We start from the raw sequence: 25056 nt of genomic DNA on the forward strand, positions 1-25056 counted from the left end.
GGCTGTGGGTTCACTGCCCTACAGTCCATCACCTTTCCAGGTGAAAAAAAAAAAAAGGGAGTGAGCTCAAAGGGAAAGAATTGCTTTGTTTGTTGCAAGTCGTAGATTTCATGGCCCCCACAGGGAAGCAGGACTGAAAAATTTCGTTCACGTTTTCCTGATTATTTTGCCATGTACGCCAGTGCATGCAGAGTGCTGTGTTGGTGACATCCTTCACAATGTCTGTTGACTAACTAACTCTGTATTAAGTGGCCAAAGTAGGGTGCAACTACCTGAGCAATGGGTCACATTGCATGTTGGCTCATTCCCTTTGACCTTGAAACATGATGGTATTCTGGCACTCAGGTGACCCTGCCCATGTCCTCCTCCTACTGATGACTCTGAAAAAGTTAGGTCTGTGCTTAAGAGAGAATATTGCCAAACGTGCTTTCAGTTAACCATTTATTTACTCATTAGCCCTTAATACAAGAAAATATCAGTATTTTGAGCTCGATAAGGACTCTTTTTTTCCCAAGTAATTAGTAGTCATGACAAACTTTCCCAAGAAAATGCTTGTGTGGAGATAATTGTTTTGTTTCAGAATATACATGATGCTTGTGGCTAAAATTACTGGCAAATACAGGGAGATAAGTTATCTGTTCTAATCACACAGAACTTGCCCTGAAAATCACAGAAGGTAGAGTAATAGAGAAAGATCCATGAATGTGCAGGAAGTTGGATTTATTGCTATTTGTGAAGTGACTTAACACAATTTAGAGCAATTTTAGCTAGTCAAGATCACATCAGCGAATCCCAAAATATCTGCCATATTTATTTATTTTTTCTGAGACAGCCTGTTGTAGTATATCTTCGTTTGTTCTTACCTAGTATTTGCTCCTACCCTGATTTTAAAACTTCAGTCATTCAGTTAGGGAGCCAACACCCTTCTTCCCCTATCCTCACATACCGAATGACCTACTAAAAATCAGAGAGGTAAACAATTCCTGAAGTACTTACTTGGCCTAAACTAATTGTTGAAGAGGAACTGGGCTCCTAGCAATTGGAATCACTCTGGTAGCGTGCCTTGAACAGACTTAAAGCTGCAATAATCTCAACCAAGAGACTACTAGATAAATGTGTAATTTTATCAAGTTACCCTCCCTCATGAACTATTCAAACTTCAAGACTGCTAAAATGAGACATTTAATTAACCTGAAATTAAAAGAATCCCAGTAACTGGAGTTAAAAACAAAAAGAGACAACATTCTCATGACTCACATGTCTAACACTGGTTGGAAAAAAAGTTTCAAAATATTTCTGTTAGGTATAAGTGACTAAAGAGTACAGAAAATACTTTTTCTGAAACAGATCTTTATTAGTAGTCTGAGTTAGACAACTGGGTGTTCACTGTAACTTGGGTTTTCCATTGAGAGGAATAAAAATAAAATAAAATTAGATGTTATTAGCTTAAAAGTTAAAAAAATATGGAAAGTGATTTATTTACCAAGATGAAAATGAGTTATTCTTGCTAATAGGCAAGTTGTGAGACTCTAGATTAGACATTAGAAGAGGAACATAAACACAGTTTTGGGGGCAAATGAACTTTGTTAGAACACTTGGGCTGGTGCTAAGATAACAGTGCCTCTAGGAGACAGACTGCCTACTTTGCGTCTGTATTTTGGTATTTCTCTAACAATTAAAGGTTTTCAGGCAAACTTTTTCACAGGCCTAAGGGAGCCAAAAGACCTTGATAAATGTGCAATGGTAGTAGAATGAAACTAGAATTAAGATATACAGAGTTAGGCCATAAATGCATGCTTAAACAGTTCTCATTCTCTTGCTGTTTCTAACTACAATTGTGCTTCTGCATGGCAAGGATGCACTGATTTGCAAATGGAGCTAAACAGTTTTCAGGACTTGAATAACAAATCCAGGGGATCCCCTAGAAAATAATGTCCTGGAAAGTAAAGTAGCAGTGAGAACTTACTGACCAAATTGAAGTGGAGCAGAAGCCATTCAGCAGTGTCCATCTATGACAGTTCAGATAGGGACTGAAATTTTGTCAGAATCCCTCTCCTTTTTGATAACAAGCTGTAATCTGGTTCATCTTGTGCCCAAGGGTTTCGCAGTGCTTGATACAAGTTAAAGTGAACAGTGTCCAGATGCAGTCGGGCACTGAACAAGAAGATCTTAACATGCTTGTTAGTCCAGAAAGTCTTCTGCTATTTCCAGAACTGTTTAATGTGAGAAAGAGGGTATGGACTTAAATGATGTACCCAAGGTCATGCAGCAAATTAGTAGCAAGTTGGGAAGCAGCTCACAAACAGTCCCCTCCTGGGACTGCGGGGCTGATCTGCCTACCTGAAAATAAAAGAAAACCAGACATCTCTGCAGTGAATCATTTTAAGCCAATTTGTATTGAACAATTTGCTATCAGAATCAAATAAAAAACAAAGACAGAAAAAAAAAGTTGTAAAAGAAGTCTAAACTGTTTTAGCAGCTTAGCAAGTCATCCTTTGATGTGATGCTTTAGAGGAGTTGAGGCAGGACATGCTGTTTCTGTGCAGTTTAATAGATGCAAAAATCCATGCATCTGGTCAACATCTAACACCAAACCTTAAAATCACCAGATCTGAATGCATGCAGTTGAGGTGTATTCCAGCAGTATCTGTGCCCATTTACACCTGCTAAATATCTAGCCTAATATTCAACATAAACAATTTTCTCATCATCTCCCAATTAGCTCCATTGCAGAAAATTAATTAAAAATCTTTTAGAGGGAAAGAAGAATTCAAGAACTATTTTTTTTCCACTTAATTAAAACCTCTTCTTTTTGATCTGTTATTTTTCTGAAAAAGATATCCAGTAGTTTGTCCTCTTTGGTTACTGAATTCAATGGCTCATTTACTCTGCATTAGTTATTGAGCTGTACACTTAGGCTTCAACTCCTGTGAAGGGCTCAGAAGATGATAGGAATCATAGCTGCTTTTCTCCGCACCTCTGGATAAAATTTCTTCAGGTACAGCTTGTGTTTCTTTTGGGCCCAGAGAGACATCTGGATGACCATCAGGAAAGCAAAAATGCCGACTATCAAGAAAAAAGGGAAAAAAAAAAAGGATCGTGTTTTCTTTCAGCGCTTGTTTCTGTGAACACAGGAGGGTTTAGGGAAAAGTCTGCAGTCTCTTCTGTGGGCAGAGACAAGTTAACCCTGCCCTCGTTCTCAGCCTTGCAGTGGCTGTGATAACGTGTCCTGGGGCTCACAGCTGCCATGTCAGAATGCATGCAGAAGATGTTCACATCTTCTAGAGACACCCTGAAACACCTCTGGCCTCGTCATAAATCACGGCCTCCTTGGGCCTCGTGCAGTCGCGGCACAGAATTCTCCATGACCACACACGACTATTTCTCTGATTTGCTTCTGGCCTATAACACTTCTTCATTTTTACCTTCAGCTTCCAACTGCAACAGGGAGCTGTGCTGTAATGTTTTGTTGTACAGCTGGACCCTGGAGCAAGCAGACAGCCGCAGATTAAGCTGCCCAGCAGTGAGGTCTCACAAAAGCCTCAGTGTAGATGCATGGGCCCCTGCTGTGGTCATCAAGGCTCAGTAAGAGGTCTCTTAGGTTCCCCTCCTTTCAGGCTGAGAGGTATACAATGTTTTGCCTTTTTTTTTTTTTTTTTTTTTTTTTTTTTCAAATTCAGTACCCTTTTTCTCCCTTAAAATGAGCTGGGGGATCAGATTCATCTGGCATCTGGCCAAGTTATGTTTGGGACAGTCACTGAAAGGATGTGCACACAGCATCCTTTGCTGTTCTCTGCCCCCAGGAATGCAGCCCTACAATGTCCCTGAACTTTCAGATCATTTCCATACCTGGACCTGTAGCACAAAAATGTTTTATCTTTCAAACAAAATTAAAAGTTTTATTTTTATTTTGTCATGATGGAGTTTAAGCCGCTTCTGAAATCCCTTTCTTTTTCATTTGTAAACCATGTGGGGCTACTTTTTGCAAGTAGTTTTTATTGTTTTCTGTTTTGGAATGGAGAGATAATTAAAAAGTGAATGTTCTGGGGAGCTCAGTCCCGGGGAGTTCAGTCCCAGGGACCATATTTGTATGGGTATTTAGGGCTCTAAGGATTCAGGAAAACACTGAGCAAGATCTGCAAACACTGCTAAGCAGGTTGATGTTAGGAACTGGGTGCCTGATAAAAGCAAATGGTGAAATCCTGACACCTGTGTGTGTCTTTACTCATTGGAACTACTCAGTATGTCTTTTTAGCTCTTCCTATTAGAAGTATCATTCCAGGTTTACAGTGAAAATAAAGTTCCCTGTATCATGTTTGACTATAAATGAAAAATATATATTTTTTAATTAAATTTCAAAGTTAATTTTCACTGTGAAAAGTGAAGAAACAATAATACTTCACAAAAAAAAACAAAACAAACAAACAAAAAAACCCAGCAGGTTTAGATCCAAAGAAGCTGACTGGGGGTGTTTCAGTAGTGTTCATGCTCCCCACAACTTTCTGAGGGTAGCACTTTGAAGGTTCGTACAGTCATGTCACAGGGGAGATTTGATGACAGTATTTCATGTGCTGTAAATTTGGGGCACATTTTAATTTTACAGAATTCACCTCCACAAACAACAATTTCAGAGCTATCTCTGCTTTATTTCAAACTTACCTGGCAGTGTTTGTGTCATCACCGTGAAACTGATCCAAGAGCCAACCTGTCGCAAAGGAAGAGGCATTGTTAATTGTATACACAAAACAAAAGGGAAAATCTTCACAAGAAGAGCCTAACACTTTGCACTAGAGAGAGAAGAAAAACAGCTAGAAAGGGGCCACCCAGCATCCTGTGTGAGGGTGAAGAGATGGGGGGTAAATCATTTGGTTGCTGGGGACTCTGTAATGGAGGAGAATATATTTAGAAGTCATGCTATAGATGTGAGGGAAGAGAAGGGCTGGTGGAGAAACATTTGTGGGAGCAGGAGACTCTGAAACAAAAAATGTAATGCTTGATGTATAGGGAGATGTGTGGAGGAGCTGCAGATTTGCTGTGGGCACAGCTGAAAGTTTTACACAACCTAACAACCCGCCCTTAGCAAAGAAACAGGAGAAAGTCATGTACCTCGTATGTATAGTTGGGACAGGATACCAGCAAGAAGAGCCATGTGAAGGGGTTGTAGGTTGGACTTGGAAAACAGGCTTTACTTCCTTTATAAAAGAGGGAAAAGAAAAAAGAAAAAGACAAGCCCGTGGTTTTATTACAGGGAGGGGAACAAGGCCCTATAACAAGCTAACTATGTGACAAGGGTCACTTTGGTCAATGCTTCCAGAGTATAGTTATAGTCTGGAAATTTTGTGAAATCTTTGAGACAGCAAAGCTGCATTTATCCCAGTGAGAACACTGCTTAGCAAGCCATGTATCCATTTGTACAGGAAAAGTTTGGCATGTCCAAAGCATAAGACCTTTGTTCAGAGGAAGAGAGAAATGAGTAGTTTAATGTGGACTAGCCAGCAGGAGAGTGCTAAGGGCACTCTTCTGGGATATAAAGGATGCAGATGTATCTTATTCAGCCTGACTCATGACCATGAACCTGTCCCCTCTTGCATCCTCATCCTTCATTCCTGAGCAGAACAGGAAAACAACTCCAGAGCTAACAGCACTACTCAATACAGCCACTGATAACGCTTATATAAATTGCAACATTTCACTTTTTGAGTTCTGGCAACGGTTCTGTCTTTAATACTTGTAGGCACTGAGAATGCTTAAAAAAATGATTTTGCTGCTTTTAAACTGCTTTAGACTCCTTGCAATAAACAACATAAGCACCTGCCTAACCACAGTACATCAAAAGCTTTCTGGAACAGAAGAAACTGACTTCAGTGTATGAAGTTGATTGTACCATGGTGAAGTATTTTCTTGAATAGGATGCTATTGTGAGAAATTACACTATTATTACCTGAAAATATATTTTATTTTCTAGTATATCCAGTATATATAGGTTTTATTCGCAAGGTATAAAAGATCCTGAAAAAAAAACATGCCTGAAACAGCCTTTAAAAGCATACATATGCACACTTAGATAGATGTCTGTGTAAGTATTCATGATTTTATCGTGTGTTTGTACATATGTGGATGTGTATCTGTGCGTGAGATGGGTATATCTAAACCTCAGCAATTTCACTTTTAAAATTTTGAAACTGATTTAAAATTGAATTCTCTGTTGTCAACAGGATGCTTTAGAGGAATTCCATGCTTAAATTCACACTTAAATTGTAGGTGTGTATAATTAAGATAAATTTGCTACAAGTTTTAGAACAACAACAAGTGTTGTTAATATTTCCTTGTCACCACATTTATTTTGAGCACATCATACCGATGGCAAGGTACCTACTTAATCTTTCTTTATTCCATGCTCATAGATACATAAATTATTATATACCAGCAGAAGATGGATAGGTTAAGCACACTTCAGTCTTAAATAGACAAATATGAAACAGACCTGAGTGATTTTGGTGAGCTAACGCTACGTTGATAAAGTGATTTCCAGCTTCACACATCTGCAAGACATTAAAAACATCTTTTCAGTTGTATGCCTAAAATGCTAGCTGCATTACAGTGCATAACCAGAGTCCCCCCCTCTCCCCTACAGCTTTGTCTCTGTCTCCAAAATATACTCTGGAAGGACTTCCACAGCCACACTATGGGAAATGCATGCTGTGCCCTTTGTCCAACACACAAGTGCCCAGTGAGGGAGTGCCATGGGCAGAACCTGGGGTGAGAGTCTGGAAACCAGTAGTTAGGTAAATCATGGAGGAAGAAAAAACTGGCTGAATAAACACATAATGGTTCTCTGAACCACTCTGAAAAAATTCATTTAATGGATAATAATCAGGAATTTAAAAGTAAAGGGAGCCAACATTATTCCTTGTTCTGCTACTCTCTGCTTATGCCATTTCCAGCCTAACCAAATTCTCACACTTGATATTTAATATTTAGATGGTTAAAATCTTTAGAAGAGGCACCAGGTCTCCCTGTTTGATTACATAGCATGTAGAACAAGGTGGCTTCAGGTTTGCCTGGAAAAGAAAACCTATCAGTAGAACAACCTCATTTTGTATTTTTCATTTTTCCCTTGTTTTATGAAGAAAAACAAAATGCTAGTACACATTTCAGTCTTGGACTGAACTTTTTTATTCAGTTCTGGGTTTGAAGACTGATTTCTTCTCTCACACTGAAAAAATGCAGTGTTAAAAAGTAATGTTTTCGTGTATTGTTTATCACTTAATTTTTTTAAGCTGGCAAAAATCAAGGAATTAGAATAATGAGGAAGACTGCTAAAACCTAGAGACGTTAAAAGTGTAAAGTCACAAAATTAATACAGAAAACAAGTGAAATATGATTTTTTAAGCCAATTATGAAAAAGGCAGCCATAACAAACTTCAATGAAAGCTAACTGAAAGAAATACATAAGTTCGTTTTGTATTGAAATGTGCCATTATCTGAAAGAACATTGCAGATAGCATTGCTGAAGAATTTTCCCCTTTTTGGCAGAGAGATATCTATGTTTTTTGTTAGGAAAGTTGAAATCAGTTTTCCTACTAGCAAAGCTGTTATTCTGCATGGATAGGTAGTCATGGGTCAAATCCTGCAGTCCTTTTATTTTTTAAATTACAACTACCTAGCTGTCATCTATCATAAACACCAGATGTGAAACATTAAATAGGCAGAAAAGGAAGTTCTACTATAAAACATTATATCAGGAGCTGTAATTTTAGCCACAGCATTAGAAGTACATTTAATTTAGGTACTTCTGATTACAAACTAGGAACATGATTGTTTCTGTTTACAATTGCTTCAAAAAAAAAAAAAAAGGTTAAAAGTTTAAAGTGTTTTTGTGAAACACTGTACAGATTGAAAGGTGTGCTACCTATATCACTGTGGAGAAAAACAGATTTATACACTATAGATAACACGTAGTAATTCCATAATCGATTGTAAGTTAAAGCAGGGAAAGGGCATTTCTGCTGGGATTCTCTTTGGCTTACCTTTGGCTCTGCAGCTGCATTCAGCTAGTAAGTAGCTCTTATGTCACTCTTTAGAAATGTGGCTGGTAATGCTCTAAATTGAGAAGTACTGCTAAACGTAAGCCAGTCTTTAGTGTCTCAGAAATATAAAAAGTGGGGCAGTGGAGAAGTGCAGACAGAAGCCTTAGCATCTTTATGAGGCTGAACTGTTGAAGCCTACATCCTGTTTCTCCTCTTTGCATTCCACGTGTACCCTGTAAGATAACCATCCCTGCACAGCTTTGAGCAATTTCTCTAAATAGGAAAATCTTTCAGAAGGGCCTGGTGACACTCTTCAAATTACTCTGTACTGTTGTTTACAGCAGCTATGGTTGCATACACTTAAATCAGGATATGTACTAAAGACAAGTCTTAGAGAAAAAATAAGTCTTACAAATATTTTATTCATATGTTTAAGAATCTTGTGAAAACAGCTTCAAATCATTTTCTTTTGTATGTTGCTGTTTTAAGTTGTCAGAGAATCTGCCAGCACGAGGTCTGAAAGAGAAAAGTTTTGAGTTTCCTTGGGTATGAATTCCTCTAAAGAGCTGTAGGAATTCAGACCGCAGATCTTCTGATGCGGAGCTCAAGAGGACGGCTGTATTGTGCAGCAAACATCCTCAACAGGACTCTTGGCTTGCCTTGATGGCATCCTTTGCCATAAAAGTTAGAGCAGAGCATGTCACAAGGATGTTTCATTTAAAAAGGGTGTCTGCTCCTTTGCAGAGATCTTGTCAAGGGCTAGTTTTGCTGGCAACTAGTTTGCTTGGTTTCAAGTAATCCCTGAGCTTCGAAAGGGCGCAGTCAGGCTCTGGGTGCACCACTGCCCACCACAGCCTCCTGGCACCACACTATGGGACTGTTGCTTCCAGCTGCACAGCCTCATGAAGTAAGCCTCTTCGTATGAGGATTTTGCATGTCTTTGCTGTGCCTTATTTGGGCAGGAAAAGCTGAGGACTGCATGGCCAACCCCAGAGATGAGCACTGCCAAAACTGTGATCTTTAAGGGTTCTGATTTACGGAAGCATTTAAATTTCGCACAGGAGCTGTTTGAGTGCTTTTCAGAATAGTGTTTGTCTGAAGGACAAGATATATTACTTTCTTCTCTTACTGTTGTATTTCTGGAAATTGATCTGCAACTGATTTTCAAAGAGGCTGGCTGCTTCAGTTACCCATGCTTGCTTGGGTAAGTTAATACTCAGCATTTCCAACTGCAATGCCAACAGAGGATGGAAGAGAATACACATTTTCATGTCAGAATTTCTTATCTTACTGAGCCTCTGTCCTCGTATATAGTTATGTTCATTGAAACATCAAGTTTAGCAGTCACCTGTGGGTACAACTATGCATTTTCCTCTCTTCCCAGCAAAGACTATTTTGACTCTCCATCTAGTTTGCAAAGTTTTAAATCTCTCAGGAGGCTTTTTTTTTTCTACCTGTGTTGAATAGCCTGCTTGAAATACATCCTTAGAATGATCCAGGTGAATTGTTTCTTACAAAGACTTCCCAAAAAGACATCGCCTTTAAAAGCCACCCCAACTGTCCATGGCATCGCTCTGTTTTCAGATGAGACCAAAACGCTCTCACCCATTATTTCTGCCTGCCATAGCAGCCCACAATGGAAGGCTATCCAAACACCAAGAGTGGTATATCTCACTCTATCTACACAAAGACAAAGTCAAGCAGTCTGAAAAACAAATGCCACCAAAAATCCTTCATCACCTGTGCTTCCCTTGGCTTCACCCATTTTGACAGGGATTTTTAATTGTTTTTAATATCTGCCGAGGCTAAATTATTCAGGGTACAGAGTTGGAAAGTCTACTTAGTGTAAAGTTCCTCTGTCTTAGAACCTTTTGAGTTCCAGTCTGTGTAAATATTATTGTTTTGCACAGTTGTGAGTAGTAATAATCCTGATGTAGTTCTCACAGCTCTCAGATGCAGTGCATTACATTAAGCTCTGTATAGGCAAGTAATACGAGGAGACTTCCTGGCCCAGAAACCTTGGTAGATTATCACTAAATCCAGTCAAATGACACAGGACTGGGAGAGTGGACATATATACACACACGCATAGCAGCATTACTGCATTTTGCTAAATCATGAGTTGTTCCTATTGCACAATCATTAATATATATATATTTTTTTGTACTTACCAGAAAACCAAGGGCAGCAAGAGACACTTGTCTATGGCCAAATGCTAGAAAATAGAATGAAATGATAAATTGCATTTTACAGTATGCATATGGTTTGCTATGGGTGAAATTAATCTAGTGCTGAGGAGCAGAAATACTTCTTTCCTGACAGGCTCTGCAAGAAGGAGTGGATATTATCACGCAATATGAAGACAATGCAAATAGCAAAGGCACTCTAGAAATGCCAGTCTTTTCACTACTGATCTCAAGGTGGTTTTCACCTAACTTTTCCTATCATTTGTCAGCTTCACTCATCCAAGTACTTTGTCAAAACAGTTGGTGGTTATAATCCTTGGAAAGGCAAGGGGAGGGACGAAGTGAACATCAGTGGGAGAACCAGGCTGGCAGTTACACCTTTATCCTTCTGTTTTATCCACAGGCCCTTCTATCTCCTTGAGCAGAGAACCCAAGACATAAGCTAACCATTATTTTTTTGAGTAGTGAGGCTTTACTGTATCTGCTTCACAGTCTCACCATGCAAGAGGTGTATTTATCCTTCGCAATTTTTACCTGCCCTTCACCTGCCATCTCCTTTTTGCTGTCATCCCTAGACCACTCTAGGGCAGTACCATGTTCATCTCCAAAGTTACAGTTTTCCTGTAAACCATGGTCATGGCTGAGGGCCATAAGCCATATGTACATCCCTCACTTCACTGACCAAGCCTCATCCAGCCTTTACTTTTGCGAACGTTTTTTTTCTCTGGCTGGTGCATGGATCTGTTTGCCAAGGGCATATGCTAAAGCTCCTGCCCAGAATGGGCAGCACATGTCAACAGCTGAGTATGTAGCTGCTAAGCAGATGTTCTTCATGGGCCCTTTGTCAGCCTGGTCTAATTTACCACTCCTGCATTCCCTTCTGTAACTATCTGCTCGCCTTTCCTTACCTGTCGCCAAAATAACCATCTTCAGATGTGGCTGTGGAGGTCACCTTCTCCTACATCCAAAATAACTCTATCCAGCTAACTGTGCCAGAGGGCTGGTGATCTCCAGCGTTGACCCATTATATAATTGTCATTTTAAGGCAGTGGCAGGCAATTAGAAGTTAAAGGAATAAACACAGCTTCTGGCTTCAAGCTGCATCTTGAGCAAAGAGTTTTCTCTATAAATAAAGAAGCTGTGCCTATTGATGGAATGGTCCAGACTGATAAAAATGGTGTCTCAGAAGGTTTCAACCTTGTTTGCAGCATTACTGCATTGCACATTAACTATCCGTGACCCAAGAGGAGTGTCACCTGCACACCAACCTTCCTTCTGACAGGGAGCAAAAGCCAGTCTCTGTCCAGGTTAGTCATATCATCTGATGTGAGGGCCAAAACATCTACTGATTTTGGGGGACTTAAGGTTGCACACCAAAAACTACGTAAAACAAAGGTTAATTTTGCACTCTACTTATACATACATGGTGGCGTATATCGCGGATGGTTGATGTAGTATGCGATCCAAGAAGTGAATCCCCAGTAAAAGGCGCAGCCCTGGTATGGACAAAAGATACTTTTTTTTTGTTGGAAAGGATGCAAAGCAAGTATGAACTGCAACTATAAATTCTCATAAGTGCAAAACCCAGATGACTACTCAAAGACTTTGCAGTGGCTTTGTGAGTTACAGAATATAGACCTTTTAAGATGTTATGAAACCACTAAAAATAAATAAGTAAGTAAAAAAGGATGCACAGTGCAGATTTTTCATTGTTGAATGTTTTTCATTCCTGTTGTAGGGACTGACATTTGTTTTCTTCTTATTATTTGATTCCAGCACTGAAGGGCACATTTCTCTGAGTTGAACTATTAAAAGCCTGGGGCTGGTTAAAACAGTTGAGCTGTGACAATACCTTAAATTCAGTATTTCCAGGCAAGATAGAGCTAGCCAAACAGAACGCTAAAGCTGCTGAGATAATAAAGGACACATCCAAATAGGCCTGGTTTAAACTTGGTGAAAAAAGGCCCTCGGTGCCTTTGAGCTATGTACTGCTACCACCATAGATTCAGCCCGGTTCCATCCATTTGTGAAAAGCCAGCACCCCAGCTACCTTTGCTCGGTGACCAAAGCCATGGGCTTGGAAAAGCTCAAGCAGAGATAATTTCATTGTGTTCCTGCCCTTCTTAAGGGTCACTGCTCCCATCCTCCGTACAAGGAAAAAGCCCAAACTCACCAGCCAGCCAACTGAAATGACCATGGAGGCTGGATAAAGCCTTTCTATGTGTCAAAGTTAAAGGTCCCACACTTTATACCTTCTCAGGTAGTGTGCTGGCACTGGCTACAGTCCCATCCCAAAGTAGGGCAGCAAGTCAGACTTTCTCTTCTCAATCTTTCTATGCAATGAAATTCTGGTGCATGTGCCACAGATGTGAGGGGACAACAGTAACTGCGGGTCTTTAACTCCCACATGCATGGATCACTTTAGAAATGGCACTCTGGCTCCTAAGCCATATAGGTGCTGTAGCTTATATTCCTCTTCATTTTTCAAAAACGTGTATTGTAACACAGCATCTCTAGTTGTGCATATCTTCTTAGCTCCTTTCTGACTCTGGAATGGAGATATCCTGAATGTATGTTTATCTTCTTCACAAAAATGTTAAATGTCTTGCAAAACTTTGCAAGAGAGGCTCTTCAGGGACGGGGAGTGGGGCGATGCAAAATGACTGAGTTTCAGTAAGTGAAATGAAAGGAAGGAGAGCTTATAATAACACATGGCTGAAATTTGGAAGGCTTTTGGGAGACAGAAGACTTTATGTATCTTCCTTACCAAGGCTTCCATCTACAGAATGAGAAATATATATATATATTTATACTTGTACTTGTAATTAGTTTTTAACTTCCTAATGCAACAGCTGTCTCTTGCACTGCATTCATATTGCACCAAGAAAGTGGACTGTGATTTCTGTCAGCATTGCTAGTTATTGCAGCAGCACATCTCATAATAAAATAGCATTCAGTCTGAAAAATATCCTGGACATGACGATCAGCCCCTTGGGTGGATGAGTCAAAGTGGACACTGACATGCAGGAGCTAAAATGGACATTGATTTCAATTCATGTCCTTGGGGATATGACCCTGAGATTTTTCTCATATTTATATTTTGACTAATCGTAATCGCTGGAGCTAGAAAATAAATTATTTTTTATTTTCCTATCTTCTTCCAAGGACTGCTTCAACATGAGGATATTCTCTCTTGCCAAAATAATAAGCACAGTCACCTTTATCATATTTTTCAGAGGAGTGTGCCCTCCAGAAAACTTGTGAACAAATAACGTCTCCAGAAGATGTCTGATGTAGTGTAAACAATGGCAGAAGCAGGCCAAGCTGGAGGGGGGGAAAAAAAAGGAAATGAAGGTAAGCAAAAGATTGATTTTTATTACTTAACAGTTTAATGTCACAAAAAGAATAAGGACTAATATTCCAAAACTGCAGAGTCACAGTGAAACTGTGGGATTTAAGATTTTGTCTTAATTGAAGCATCTGGAACCAAAGATTAATAGAATCATTTTCAGTGTTATACAAAGTTGCTTTCATGTTGTAGGGAAGCAGCTTATTTTTACTAGCCTTGAATCAAAAAGAGCTCCTAAAGCTCTGAGTGTGATACACAGCCCTGACAGGACATTAAAACAGGACAGCTGTGTATACAAGCAGACGTCTGCCGTGCTTTTCCAAAAGACGTCTCCCATGTTTTAAGGCTACCTTAATGCTCCTGTAGGACGTGGCTGACATTTAAAAACATTCTGAATTGCTTCTGAATGGTTTCCTTGTCCTTTGCCAACTCCAGTATCTACATGGAGGTAGTTTGTATTTCATTTCCTTGTGGACACAAAATGAAATTTTGTTGCAAAGTTAATCCATTCTGATGGCTTTTTTGTTCCCCGTTACAAAGAAATGAGGTAATTGTTGCAGGAATTATTATACTGATTCTCTTTTGAGGAAGATTATGAAACAATAACAGGCACTGCTGATTTGCTTCAGAAAATGAGTTGCGGCTCATAGAGATTGAGTTTCAAAAACAAATGTCAAGAGTGATTCCTGGTGGCATTTTATCTTGGTTACATTTACCATGCTACCAGAGCCTGCCTCACTGCAAACCAATTACAAGGCATAAATGAAAAGTGGCTTTCAGCACGTGAAATCTCAAATACTTCTCTTATGCATCTTGTATGGTAGCCAGAGTCAAAGATTAAACAATTTCAAAGTAATTAAACCAGAGAGATTTGAACTAAGAAAATTTCAAATGATTAACAACTTAACCAAAGGCTAGAGCAAACTTCCAGCTTTGTTGGAAATTTTATAACCGATTTGGCTGATGATGAACCCATTAAGGAGCAGTCACTGGAAGGAGTCCACACACCCCTTACCCATTTAAAAGAAGGTAAAAGTATTTCTGACTTTTCTGTGCCTCCAAAAACTCTCTCCTTTTAAGTGTGTGAGCAAAAGAAGGAAGGCAAGCGTCTTGCAACTCCGGATTTGAATTCATCTATTCTGTGTTCTCGTTCCCAGCTCCACTAACTCCCTTAATGTCTCTCCACTAACACCCCCAGAATGGGGACAATCAGACTGAAGATACGTTCCTTAAATGTGAAAAATTCCCAGCCTGGTGCACAAACCACCATCCTGTGGAAGGGTCACGGCTGGTGGCAGCAAAGCCAGGAGCCTCCGAGGCAGTTACAGCATTTTGCTGCTTGCCACTTTCTCATCTGCAGCAGTTCTTGATCACTCACATAACCAGATCTGCTTTGTTTCTTCAAGAGTCTTGCAAAAGGCTCGGGAATGGCACGGACTGTCAGAGGTCCTAAAAAGTTATCTTGGTCAGCTGTCATCTCTTCGTTTCTTTTTGGTACGCTCTTCAGTTCTAACAGACTAACCAGGCTTCATTTCTTTGTGGTCAGCAACTATTGTATCATAGCTGAGGTGTTTTGTTTTTCTTGTTAGTGGTACTCTTAAAGTGATGGAGAGAAGCAAAATTGTCAGCTTTGTGCTTCTGTGTGAGCTCCTCTGTCTTTTTTTTTCTGTAGAGCTAGATACAACATGTGCTTTTCACTCTTCCATAGAAGTGGCTAAGCTCTTACTTTTGTTTGTTGCTTAAATTTCATTTCTTAAAACTCTCAGAATTCAAATATGTAGCACATGGCCTTGGAGAACGATTACTCTTTGAAGAGCTTAGTTTCAAAACTAAGGTGAGTACCTAGGTGAGAGCTGGCAGGAGGGCTGACGCTCCCCATCGTGTGAGTGGGAAGGCACTGTGAAGAGACACCTGAAGAGAGTGGGACACCTGAAGTCTTGTCCTCTCCTCTCTGTCAAGCCTGACTTTGGGTTACTACCCCACGTTCATTATTTTACCTTCTGTTCAGGCTGCGTGTCTAGAATGCAAACAATTTGGGGCAAATACTGCATTGTGAGCAGGTGCAGTGATGCAACTGGAATTGTATTTTCAGCCAGGCTTACGAGTTCTGCTAAAACTCCAATTTGCTATCGACGGGAACCATCCGAAATTCTGAACACTGACTTTGGGACCAGTTTCCAGGACCCTGCCCTGGAAAGCCAGCCACCACCCCTCTGGCTCCCTGTCCTCGAGGACACAGCTCACACAAGTGTCACTTACTGAACCACTGGGTGGCGGAAGTTCTTCGTACTTTCCACTTGATCATAAATAGTTGAGAGGCGAATGTAAAAGAGCAGATATATTAGAAGAGGCCCGGTGTACTCTGTTAGAAAAAACTAGAAATGAAAAAGAAAATAGCTGAATCAGAGTGGGAAATGGTGCCAATAAAGGCATGAGAAAAAGAATAACCCCATCCACAACACCCATTCATCCTTCAAATGTCATTTTAGCTTCATTTTGAGAACTTAAATGACATATAGGTGTTTTTCTGCTGTCTCTTTAGCAATGGAGTAAAATCCATCTAGCAAATGAGAAAGGTTTCTGTGCAGAACATTAACCCAATCATGAAGGTTTTGTGAAAGATGGTCAAAATCACAGTTATCTCCTCTTTATACTTCTGACTGTGCCATAAGATCCCTATTTTGAATCTAAATACCGTTTAAAACGAATGCCCAAAAGCTGAAGGCAGCTTGCATTGTGCCAGTGTTTTTTGCAATTATGCAATGCACTGGTCTAAAGCCAACCAAGCACAACAGAAGGAAACATAGCTTCGAATCCTGGTTGCTAACAGAGTCATCTGGAAGGGAGGGATCATGGCTTGAAATTTGGCAGTGGGTAGAAGAGCAGGGCCAGCCTGCCTGGTATACAGTGTTCTGAGCCTCTGTTTGCTGTTGAAAAGGGATTCCCCTATGCAGGCATCCCTAGAAGCATCCTATAGTGGGCAAACTGGACAAGTAAAGTCAGTCTGTAGAACAGAAAGCAATGATTTCATCTCTCCTCTGCAACCTCAGGTAGCCTCCAAAGCTGAGAGGAGAGAAGAAGCAGGGGAGGGAAGGGGGACCACTTTAAGGTTTATGTTTTGGCTTTGGTTTGCTACAGTCCTATCGCCTTTTGTCATGGCACATCGTTAAGCTAAAAAAGCTAGAGGAAGTAAAGCATGATTAGGATGACGTGAGGTCTGGATTTGATCATCCGTCTCTGCTGTAATGAAATAGCAGTATAAAAAGTACAGTCCTACATGTTTATGAGGGCCAGTAACTGGTAAATCACAACTCAAGTGCATAGTATTGCTTAAGGTTTTTAACTAATGGGCTGTTTGGCTTTAAGGTGGCCATTTGCACTGCTGTAGAATTAATTGTAACAGGTAAGTACCCATGGCTTAAGGAAGCAACACTGAATTTAGACTACCTTTCTCAAAAACAGTATTTGGCCCGCACTCTGACCCTCAGCTGTTCCTCTTACCTCTCTTCAGAAGAGCTTTGAAACAGAAAGTTTTTCCAGCACAAATACTCTACACGTAGGTTTCCTTGCTTTGAGACCCCTAGTACCATTTCTTTTCCCCTACTGCAGGGGGAAGCTTCAGAAATATCAGCCTTTAATAGCAAGACTGTCTCCAAAAGTAAAAAACTTGAGTGTTGTTTAGAGGAGAAATGTCACATTCTTTTTTCCATATGACACCACGACTTTTGTGGAAAAAATGGAATTTAGATTCTGCATGAGCCCAAGAGCAGTAACATGTCTGTGTGCATGGAAACATGTGAGCAAGGAGTGTCTGAGAACCCACATTGCTGTGGAACACACCACAGCCACAGAATTATCAGATTTTTGTGTCAGTAACAGTTGTACTGGTCTATTCCTGACAGTTTGTGAGCTTATTGTGCTAGGCATTCTGCAAACACCAAGAAACTGCCTCTGCCATTAGAACCTAGTGCATTAAATATAGGCAATGATAGTACAGGAAAGAGATGTATAGATAATATGCTCTGGACAGGTCAGTGAACTGCTTGCTTCAGTGTAGCTTTTTCCCTCAGCCATGGGATGCACCACAAAATATGCCCATAGCTGCCAGCTTTCATTGTCTGCTTAGCATGAGCACACAACAAAGCTGCCAGGAAAAGACTGGCAGGACTTAGCACCAGGTTGTGGTTACTTGTCATTGCCCCAAGTGTCCCCTCCTCACCCCCTGTCTGATTTCAGGTGCTGAAAGGAAGAGGAGAGCTTCAGCATTTATTAAAAATAAATAAATAAATCCAGCCAAAGCTACAGGCAGCTGAATCCAGGTGGCCGGATAAGGTGATTTTGATATAGGAAGGGGGATGTAGGGCCTCCCCTCAAGCAACCCAGAGAAGCAGCTGCCATGCTGACAGCACCAACAGCAGGTCCCAGGCTGGAGTTTTGTGGAGCTGAGCAGCATCAGCATGCTCGAGGTGCTTTGCAGGCCAGAGACAGCATCCTGCCTCGTCTGTGTGCCCGTCACATCTCACACAAAGCACTAATCACCCGTGCAGAGGCATGCACGCTGAGATTTGCAATCAAAGTAGGTATTGTCTAGTAGGCAGGACTGTATTTGCCTTTGTCATGACTGCATCACGTTGCTGGCGTGTAGCTAAGATTGGTAGCGCTCAATTTTAGAAGATGAGTTTCAGTTTTCTGCAGTGGAGTATTTTCTTTTTGACACTTTGGGTGAGTTTTGGTCTGTTTCCCTCTGTTCCATCTCCCATGCTGCAACTTCTGCTCTCCTTCTCTGCCCTAGTGATTGTAAATTCACCAGAAGTGAGAAGTGAGTTCCAGAGAAACTCTGCTACAAAGCCCCCAAGTTCAAACAGGTGGAAGGGAAAGTGGTCTTAAATTAACACAAAATTGCAATCAGTTCTAACCAAAGGCAAACAAAGACAAGTTCTATTCTTTTTCTATTGATTTTCAATAAATAGATGAAACTAAGCCTACCTAGTATTTTCATAACTGGGCTTGCATGTTGTTAGTTGTACATTAAGGATCAGTCAAGCTATTATTCTCAGAGATGCTCAAAACCCTGCAAAATTACTAAGATACTAGTTTTTGCTGACAAATCCTGAAAAAAATATTAAATTTTAAACAATAAAAAGAAGAAAATGGTAACATTGTAACTTGTGGTTTCTGGAAAAAAAAAAAAAAAAAAAGACAAAAAAAGGATGATTTAAGACATACAGCAAGTATGCTCTGCAGAAATTGCCAAAACAGCCAATATTCGGAAGAAAATTACTTTTTCTTTATCATCTCATGGGCCTGCCTAGATTATTTTGATATATTTGGTGCAGCCAGATATGGTAGTCCATAATAAACACAAAGATCTTTTCCTGGCGGAGCATTACATCTCTATTACATAGCTCAACAGAATTTAATTCATCATTAACCCCCTGAAGAAATAGAACAGGAGACTGGCCTTTTTTTTCCCCACATCTGCACACTCTGTATTTCATATTTCATACCATGCACAGTGTCCGTTTCTCTTATCTTCCTTCTCTCTTTTCAAGTGTCTGGCTTTACATACTCTAGTTGCCTCTTATTCTCAGTGGCACAGATAAAGTGCTGTTCTTGAATCAAGACTCTCCCAGGCATGAGCTCCATACAGGGTGCTGAACCCAAATTTCGTAACCACCTTAGTTTTCAGGACCTTGGGAACCTGATTCAGTAATACCTAAACTGGAAGCATCTATTAATAAACAATTGAAATATGGTGAAAGAAAGCTAACAGGAGCCTCCAGCCTGCTTGTCTCCTAGAGTTGATGAGAGAACTGGGAAAGCAATACAAAATAACTCATTTCCAGACAGCAAAGTATCTCATCCTGTATAAGCAGGATGGTACCTGCTTCCCTAGAGTTTTCAAAGGCCTCTTTTTTTTTAATTTAATTTAATTTTTTTTTTAATCCTTTGTTCAGGTTATTATGCCAGTAACACCTAGCTAAACTAAGTAACAGCCAGGTCAAGAATTATAATCCCAGACCTGATGAGGCAAAGGATCTATTTAGGGAGAGCTGAATGCAGCAGAGGTGAAAGGAGGTGTTTGAAGTGTTTTGTTCTCTGTAACGCAGAGGGAATGCAAGGTGAATTTCCTGGCTGGTAGGGGCAGCTGGCACAGTGCCTGACACCATCCCAACAGGACCACTGCAGGCGATGGAAGGATTTCTGATGTGAGTTCATAGGACTGTGGGTACTGCTTGGGAAAAGGCAGAAAAGGGCAAAAGGAAGCTATAAATAGAGGGGATGGACTGGAAGGAGCCTGAAAAAAGTCCAGGAGAACCTTTATAAATGAACAGCCCACAGATTAGCAATCTTCACATGAGGGCATCAGCTAATTCCTCTCTGTAATGTTTACAACATGCCCTTTTTGTAATACCATACGACGCACCCAAGCTCGTATCATGTTCCCTTTTGGCATAGTCTCGCATTATCTCATTTATGACAAGCTGCAGAGTGGAGCTGAGGAAAGGCCGTACAGCCTTGTCCACGCTGATCCCTTCCCGCAGCTCTTTCCATGCCATGTAGGGGCAGTTTCCCAGCTGATCAGTGCTGGTTGCAATGGTTTCTCTCCCACTGCCAATGGGATGTCTGGGTTCAAGCAGGGGAAGCGTTGGCTGTGATGTAAGGGCAATACCTGCAGCCAGGACAAGGACTTGGGGACGCTGCCTGAAGCTCTGAGCACAGCAGGAGATACAAAAAAAGAGTTCACGTGTGTCCTGGGTAACTTTGATGGAAAAACAGCTGCAGGATATAAATTATCTAACAGACGGAGCCAAGTTTCTCTGATAAATGTGAGACAAAGGCATTAGATGCAGGTCTGAGCCAGGGTCAGACTGAGACAGTACGTGCCACATTAGGAGGAGGATCTCCTGATACCAGACAGGCCATTACCATAGGAGAGTGTACACACAGCAGCTGGGATTTCTGAGAAACCCACAAGAAACAGGCAGCTGAATAAACTTAACATCTAAACTCTCTTAGACTCTTTTTACAATCCCAGCCCAAAGTATGCTTGAGCTAATGATCATTAAAGAACTTTATTATTTCTGGACTAATTTCTACTTCATGTGCTCTGGTACCTCATTAAAGGTCGTATAGTTACCTGGGGATGATAATGACATCGTTTTAGCAGCATCTTTAAATCTTCACCTTTTAAAAAGTGTTGTATTTTCCTGTCTGCAGAAATCCTCGACAGCAGCAGTTTTGCATCAGGTAGTAAAATTCTTAAGGGCTTCTTGAAAATTCAATGATTTTTCATCCAGTTTTCATGGAACTGGACGACCCATTCTACAGGATCTGAATGGTGCAAACAGAGGCACCTGAAACTCTCCTTGTCCAGGCAGATTTTACAGTGACTCAGTATTTAGGAGTATTTAAGGCTGCACTGCAGTATTTACTGCAAATATCAGATACAGGATGGATTTGTTGTAGGGTTTTACAGGCAAATTGCAGCTGACTTAGGAGCTGGGGAGTGAACAGTGATAGATGCTGCTTCTTCCTGAGCCAGGCCTGTGCTTCCTCTGGGGCAAGAGGCAGGGGAAATCACGTCTTCTCCTAAGTCTGTCTGAAACATCCAGCAGGGCACAAGACTGCTTAATACTCCGCACAAAATTCTTCCCTGAGAGCATGTGGCTTTGCACGTTTCTTCCTTAAAATGGAAGCTAACAAATGCTCTTTTTAAACACATGTATACATGCATGTTATGTATATTTGTACCTATATATACTCAGTGAGGCACTCAAGTTCTGTTTGTAACCACAGACCAGTATGAATTCAAACTTTCTGCCAAGTCTTTACAAGGCTTCAACAGCGTTTTGAGATCTGCTCTATAATCTGCCTGAAAATGTGTATCCATCATCTGCTATGTAAACACCTAAATGAAATGGTGCTTTTAAACACCTGGCTATTACTAATAACCTCACCCAGCTCTTCCACAGCGCTTTTCATCTCGAAGCCTCAAAGCACTTTGTAAAGGAGGGAAATACTGTCATTTTCTTGCCACAGAACTGGAACAGGAGATACATTCAGTCAAGGTCACCACACAAGGTGAGCAAAGAACCTCACTTTAAAAAGTCTGGGTCACTCTCCTCTTTGTGTTCACTTTACCCACAGTGTAAGGTTGGACCAAACTTCTCCATCCACAATAATTTTGCCAGACTTCTACATTTTAGAAGGCCTAAAGCTTCACACAAATATGTGTAAAGATTGACAAATTGTCAATGTCCCTTGTTTTTCTGCATGCACCCAGGACAGGGTCTATACTTATCAGCACCATACACTGAGTATCCCTTTGCTCCTTGAGTAGCAGAATTGGTTCAAGGTGTGTATAACTGAAAAAAAAATAAACCAGCTTGCTCTGTTTATGCTTATTGAAGTCTCTCTACCTTCACTTTGGACTTTAAGCAGTAAAAACTCCAGGGTATTACTGTGAACAGCGATACATGGGTTATGCAGCCAGTGCTCTGCTCAACAGCAGCTAAAACATTCGTTTCTCTTAGATTTAGTTTTCCTAGTAGCTTCCTAGCTCCCTTTGGCACCTGAAGGATGGATATTCTGGCATGGTTCATCGTGAGCTGGTGGCATTTGTTGCCGAGACCAGGAGATAAAATTGCAGTGCTGTTTGCCTTACTAGAAACAGAGGCTGAGCAATCCCAATCAGCCAGTTGGGCAGCCTCAGCAAAAGAGAGGTCTCCTCTTGCCTTATCAGCTCATTTCACGCTGCCACTGGGCAGTAACAAAGAGCCAAAAGTGTATGTGGCCCAAGGAAAGGCATAAATAATATAAAACTATGGCAAGAAATCAGCCAAATGCAAGCTGTTCTCTCCTGATAACCCTGGAGGTTGCAAACTATTAGACTTAATTAAATGAAAAATAAGACCGATCTTATGTATGTAGTTTGTCTTTGTGAAAGGTTACAGTGTTTCGCAGCGTCTGACTCTGATCAGCTCAAGACTTGGCCAGCTGTACCAAGGCAGAGCGACTCTCACCGTGTGCAATATTGTGTGTTCAAGCAGAAATCTCTGCCAAGTACAAACTGTTAGCTGTAAACCGGAGGTGCTTTGTGTTACAAATAATTATAGTTGGAAAAGTGGCTGTAGAGGAAATAATGACTTTTTTTTTTTTTTTTTTCCTGGAGATCGTCTGTGATCAAATTCTCTATTGATCCAAGAGTTTAAGCAATCAAAAAAGTTTTGGGAAATTTCTTTGGCAGTTTATGCTGCAGTCATTCTTAAACTGCTGAAGGATTTACACAGAGTCACATGTTCTGTTTCTTGGGCATTGTTGCCAAGTCTTTCAGGCACCCCACACTTCTATGAAAGTATTACTCAGTTGGAAGGGTCCTGTCCCACAACAGTATGTGAATTGGCCCCAAAATATACAAGCTCTAATGTTTCCAGTGAGAAATACGTTCTCTACCTATACACGCTGCAGATCCTCAGCTCTTTCTCCTACCTTGATCCCAAATTCCTTCCAAAGCAATAATCATATGAGTATTCTTACATTTGTCTTCTTCACACTGACCCACTAGTTTGCTGGGACTCCCAGCCCTCCCACTCCTCCAAATTCCTCAGATCCTGTCTTTTTTCTTAAATTTTAATTGTCTGTACTGCTTATTAAATCCCATGAGGAGGATATAAACTTTTACCAAATTCTCTTCTCCTGTTGCTGAGTTAGGGAAAGCATCCTAAGCTTCCCCACCAGAAGCTCAGAGCTGATTTTGGTGTAGAGGAGGCTAAGAAAAGGAGTCTACAGTAGTTTGGCAACCTCTTTTTCAAACCCACTGATACTCATAAATTGCTTCATATCCCTTCATCCCACAGACTTCATGAGATTACTCCACATTCACAAGACCAACTCCTTGCTCTCAGCCATGGTCACAGCAAACTACTCCTCCCCTATTTATCACCAATCCACACCGACGGGGCAAAAAAAAAATTTTTTTACTATGTGAGTAAAAGTAGAGGACCACGCTGCCTGGAGCACTGCCTTTACCCCCAAGAAAACAGGCACACCTCATTAAAAATATGTGAAATACAATCTTAAACCTACTAAATATGGTTCCCTTTTTTTTCTTTTCTTTTTTTTTTTCAGCCAGCTGTATGGTTTATAGTAGCAGAAGTCTTCTGAAATGGTAACTGTGCATGCAAGTGGGGGGCAGGAGGGGGAGGGCTGTGCAAACACAAAGCAAAAAAATGTACAACCTAAGGAACTAGGATAAGCAAATGGAGCAGTTTTGCTGCCAGCCTCAGTATTTTAAGGCTCCCAAGAGTCAAAGTATTTAAGCAATCCCTAATTTTAACTCGGTTACAAAAAATATTTACTGAAGCACTGCGTTTCAGTATTAATCTTTCTTAAAAAATTCACAGACTTGGAGGCATAATATATTTTTCACAGCTCCGTGTTGTTTTCGCAGTTCTATTTTGATCCTTCTGGTAGCCTGCCTGGATAGCAACTAGACAACAGAAGCTGATAAATCAGAAGCTGCAATCACTGTTCAAACAGGGAAAGCTTTAACACCAGTCTGAATTTCGGCAGGAAGAATGGCTTTCTTTTTCCTTTTGACTACAGTAGCTCTACGCGTTTGTAGCGGTAAAATGCCAACCATGTTTCAAAAGTCACATGCTACACCACAGTATATAAAAAAAGGTCTCTGTCAAACATGCTTAGGCCCCATATTGGACAGAAATCTAAAATAAGAAGCCATCACCACAGTGGTGGGAATTTCAAACACCTCTGGGGGTGCAGGCTTTGCAGGGAGCGTACAGAAGAGATCCGTACACTCAGCTCTCATTCATCTCTCTGCAGATCAGTCAGCAAACCTCAATTATGCCACCCAGCTATATCATTGATACTGTATCAATTCCCAGAGTAAGGGAATTGATAAAGCTTGTGCAGAAGCAAATTAGGTGTTTCTGCTAATATTTGTTTTATTAAAAAGAAGACAGACGAAAGGGACAGTTCTAACAACATCTATGATGCAAGGAAAGTTTTTGTTTTCTCCCTAAATAGCTTTCTAGAGATGCACCTTGAGGGTCTGAATCCTTCTAAAAGAGCCAAGTGAGGCTGGATTTATACCCACGTTATCCCAGGAAAGGGCTTCATTATCGAGAGAGTCAGAGCTTAGTTGCTCCAGCGGAGGACAACCGTAAATCCTTCACACCACTTTGTCTTTCCTCTCTTCCTCAGAGCAACTCAGCCACTGGAACTTGTTGGCATCTGGGTAGCCCGTCAGGGCTGGGGTGCAACCTGAGCCCAGGGGATGTCTGGCCTTTCACAGCACAAACCAAACCTATTTGCACAGCCACTGTGCAACCATGTTTTCAGAAGGCAGCGGCTGAGAAGGAAGCATCCTACCAAGTGGCAACACTTAAGAGAGTAGGCAACAGGAGACAACAGGCCCTTGAGTCATCAAGGTGATGTCTGACAAGGACTGTAAATCAGAGACCATGCA

At 40.8% G+C, this 25056-nt stretch overlaps 1 protein-coding gene across 1 annotated transcript in view; it reads right to left on the reverse strand.

Moving 5' to 3' along the window:
* Nucleotides 1–2272: 2272 nt before the first annotated feature.
* Nucleotides 2273–25056, reverse strand: part of TECRL (trans-2,3-enoyl-CoA reductase like) — a 60278-nt gene continuing 37494 nt past the window's right edge. The window contains exons 5-12 of the mRNA XM_040556066.1: nt 15825–15940; nt 13435–13540; nt 11640–11712; nt 10202–10245; nt 6485–6542; nt 5107–5192; nt 4660–4705; nt 2273–3066 (exon numbers count right to left, since the gene is read on the reverse strand). Coding sequence (XP_040412000.1) covers nt 2939–3066; nt 4660–4705; nt 5107–5192; nt 6485–6542; nt 10202–10245; nt 11640–11712; nt 13435–13540; nt 15825–15940 — 657 coding nt within the window. The 3' untranslated portion in view covers nt 2273–2938. The remainder of the gene's footprint in view (nt 3067–4659; nt 4706–5106; nt 5193–6484; nt 6543–10201; nt 10246–11639; nt 11713–13434; nt 13541–15824; nt 15941–25056) is intronic.

The sequence above is a fragment of the Cygnus olor genome, chromosome 4, assembly GCF_009769625.2.
Source record: "Cygnus olor isolate bCygOlo1 chromosome 4, bCygOlo1.pri.v2, whole genome shotgun sequence".
NCBI classification, from domain to species: domain Eukaryota; kingdom Metazoa; phylum Chordata; class Aves; order Anseriformes; family Anatidae; genus Cygnus; species Cygnus olor.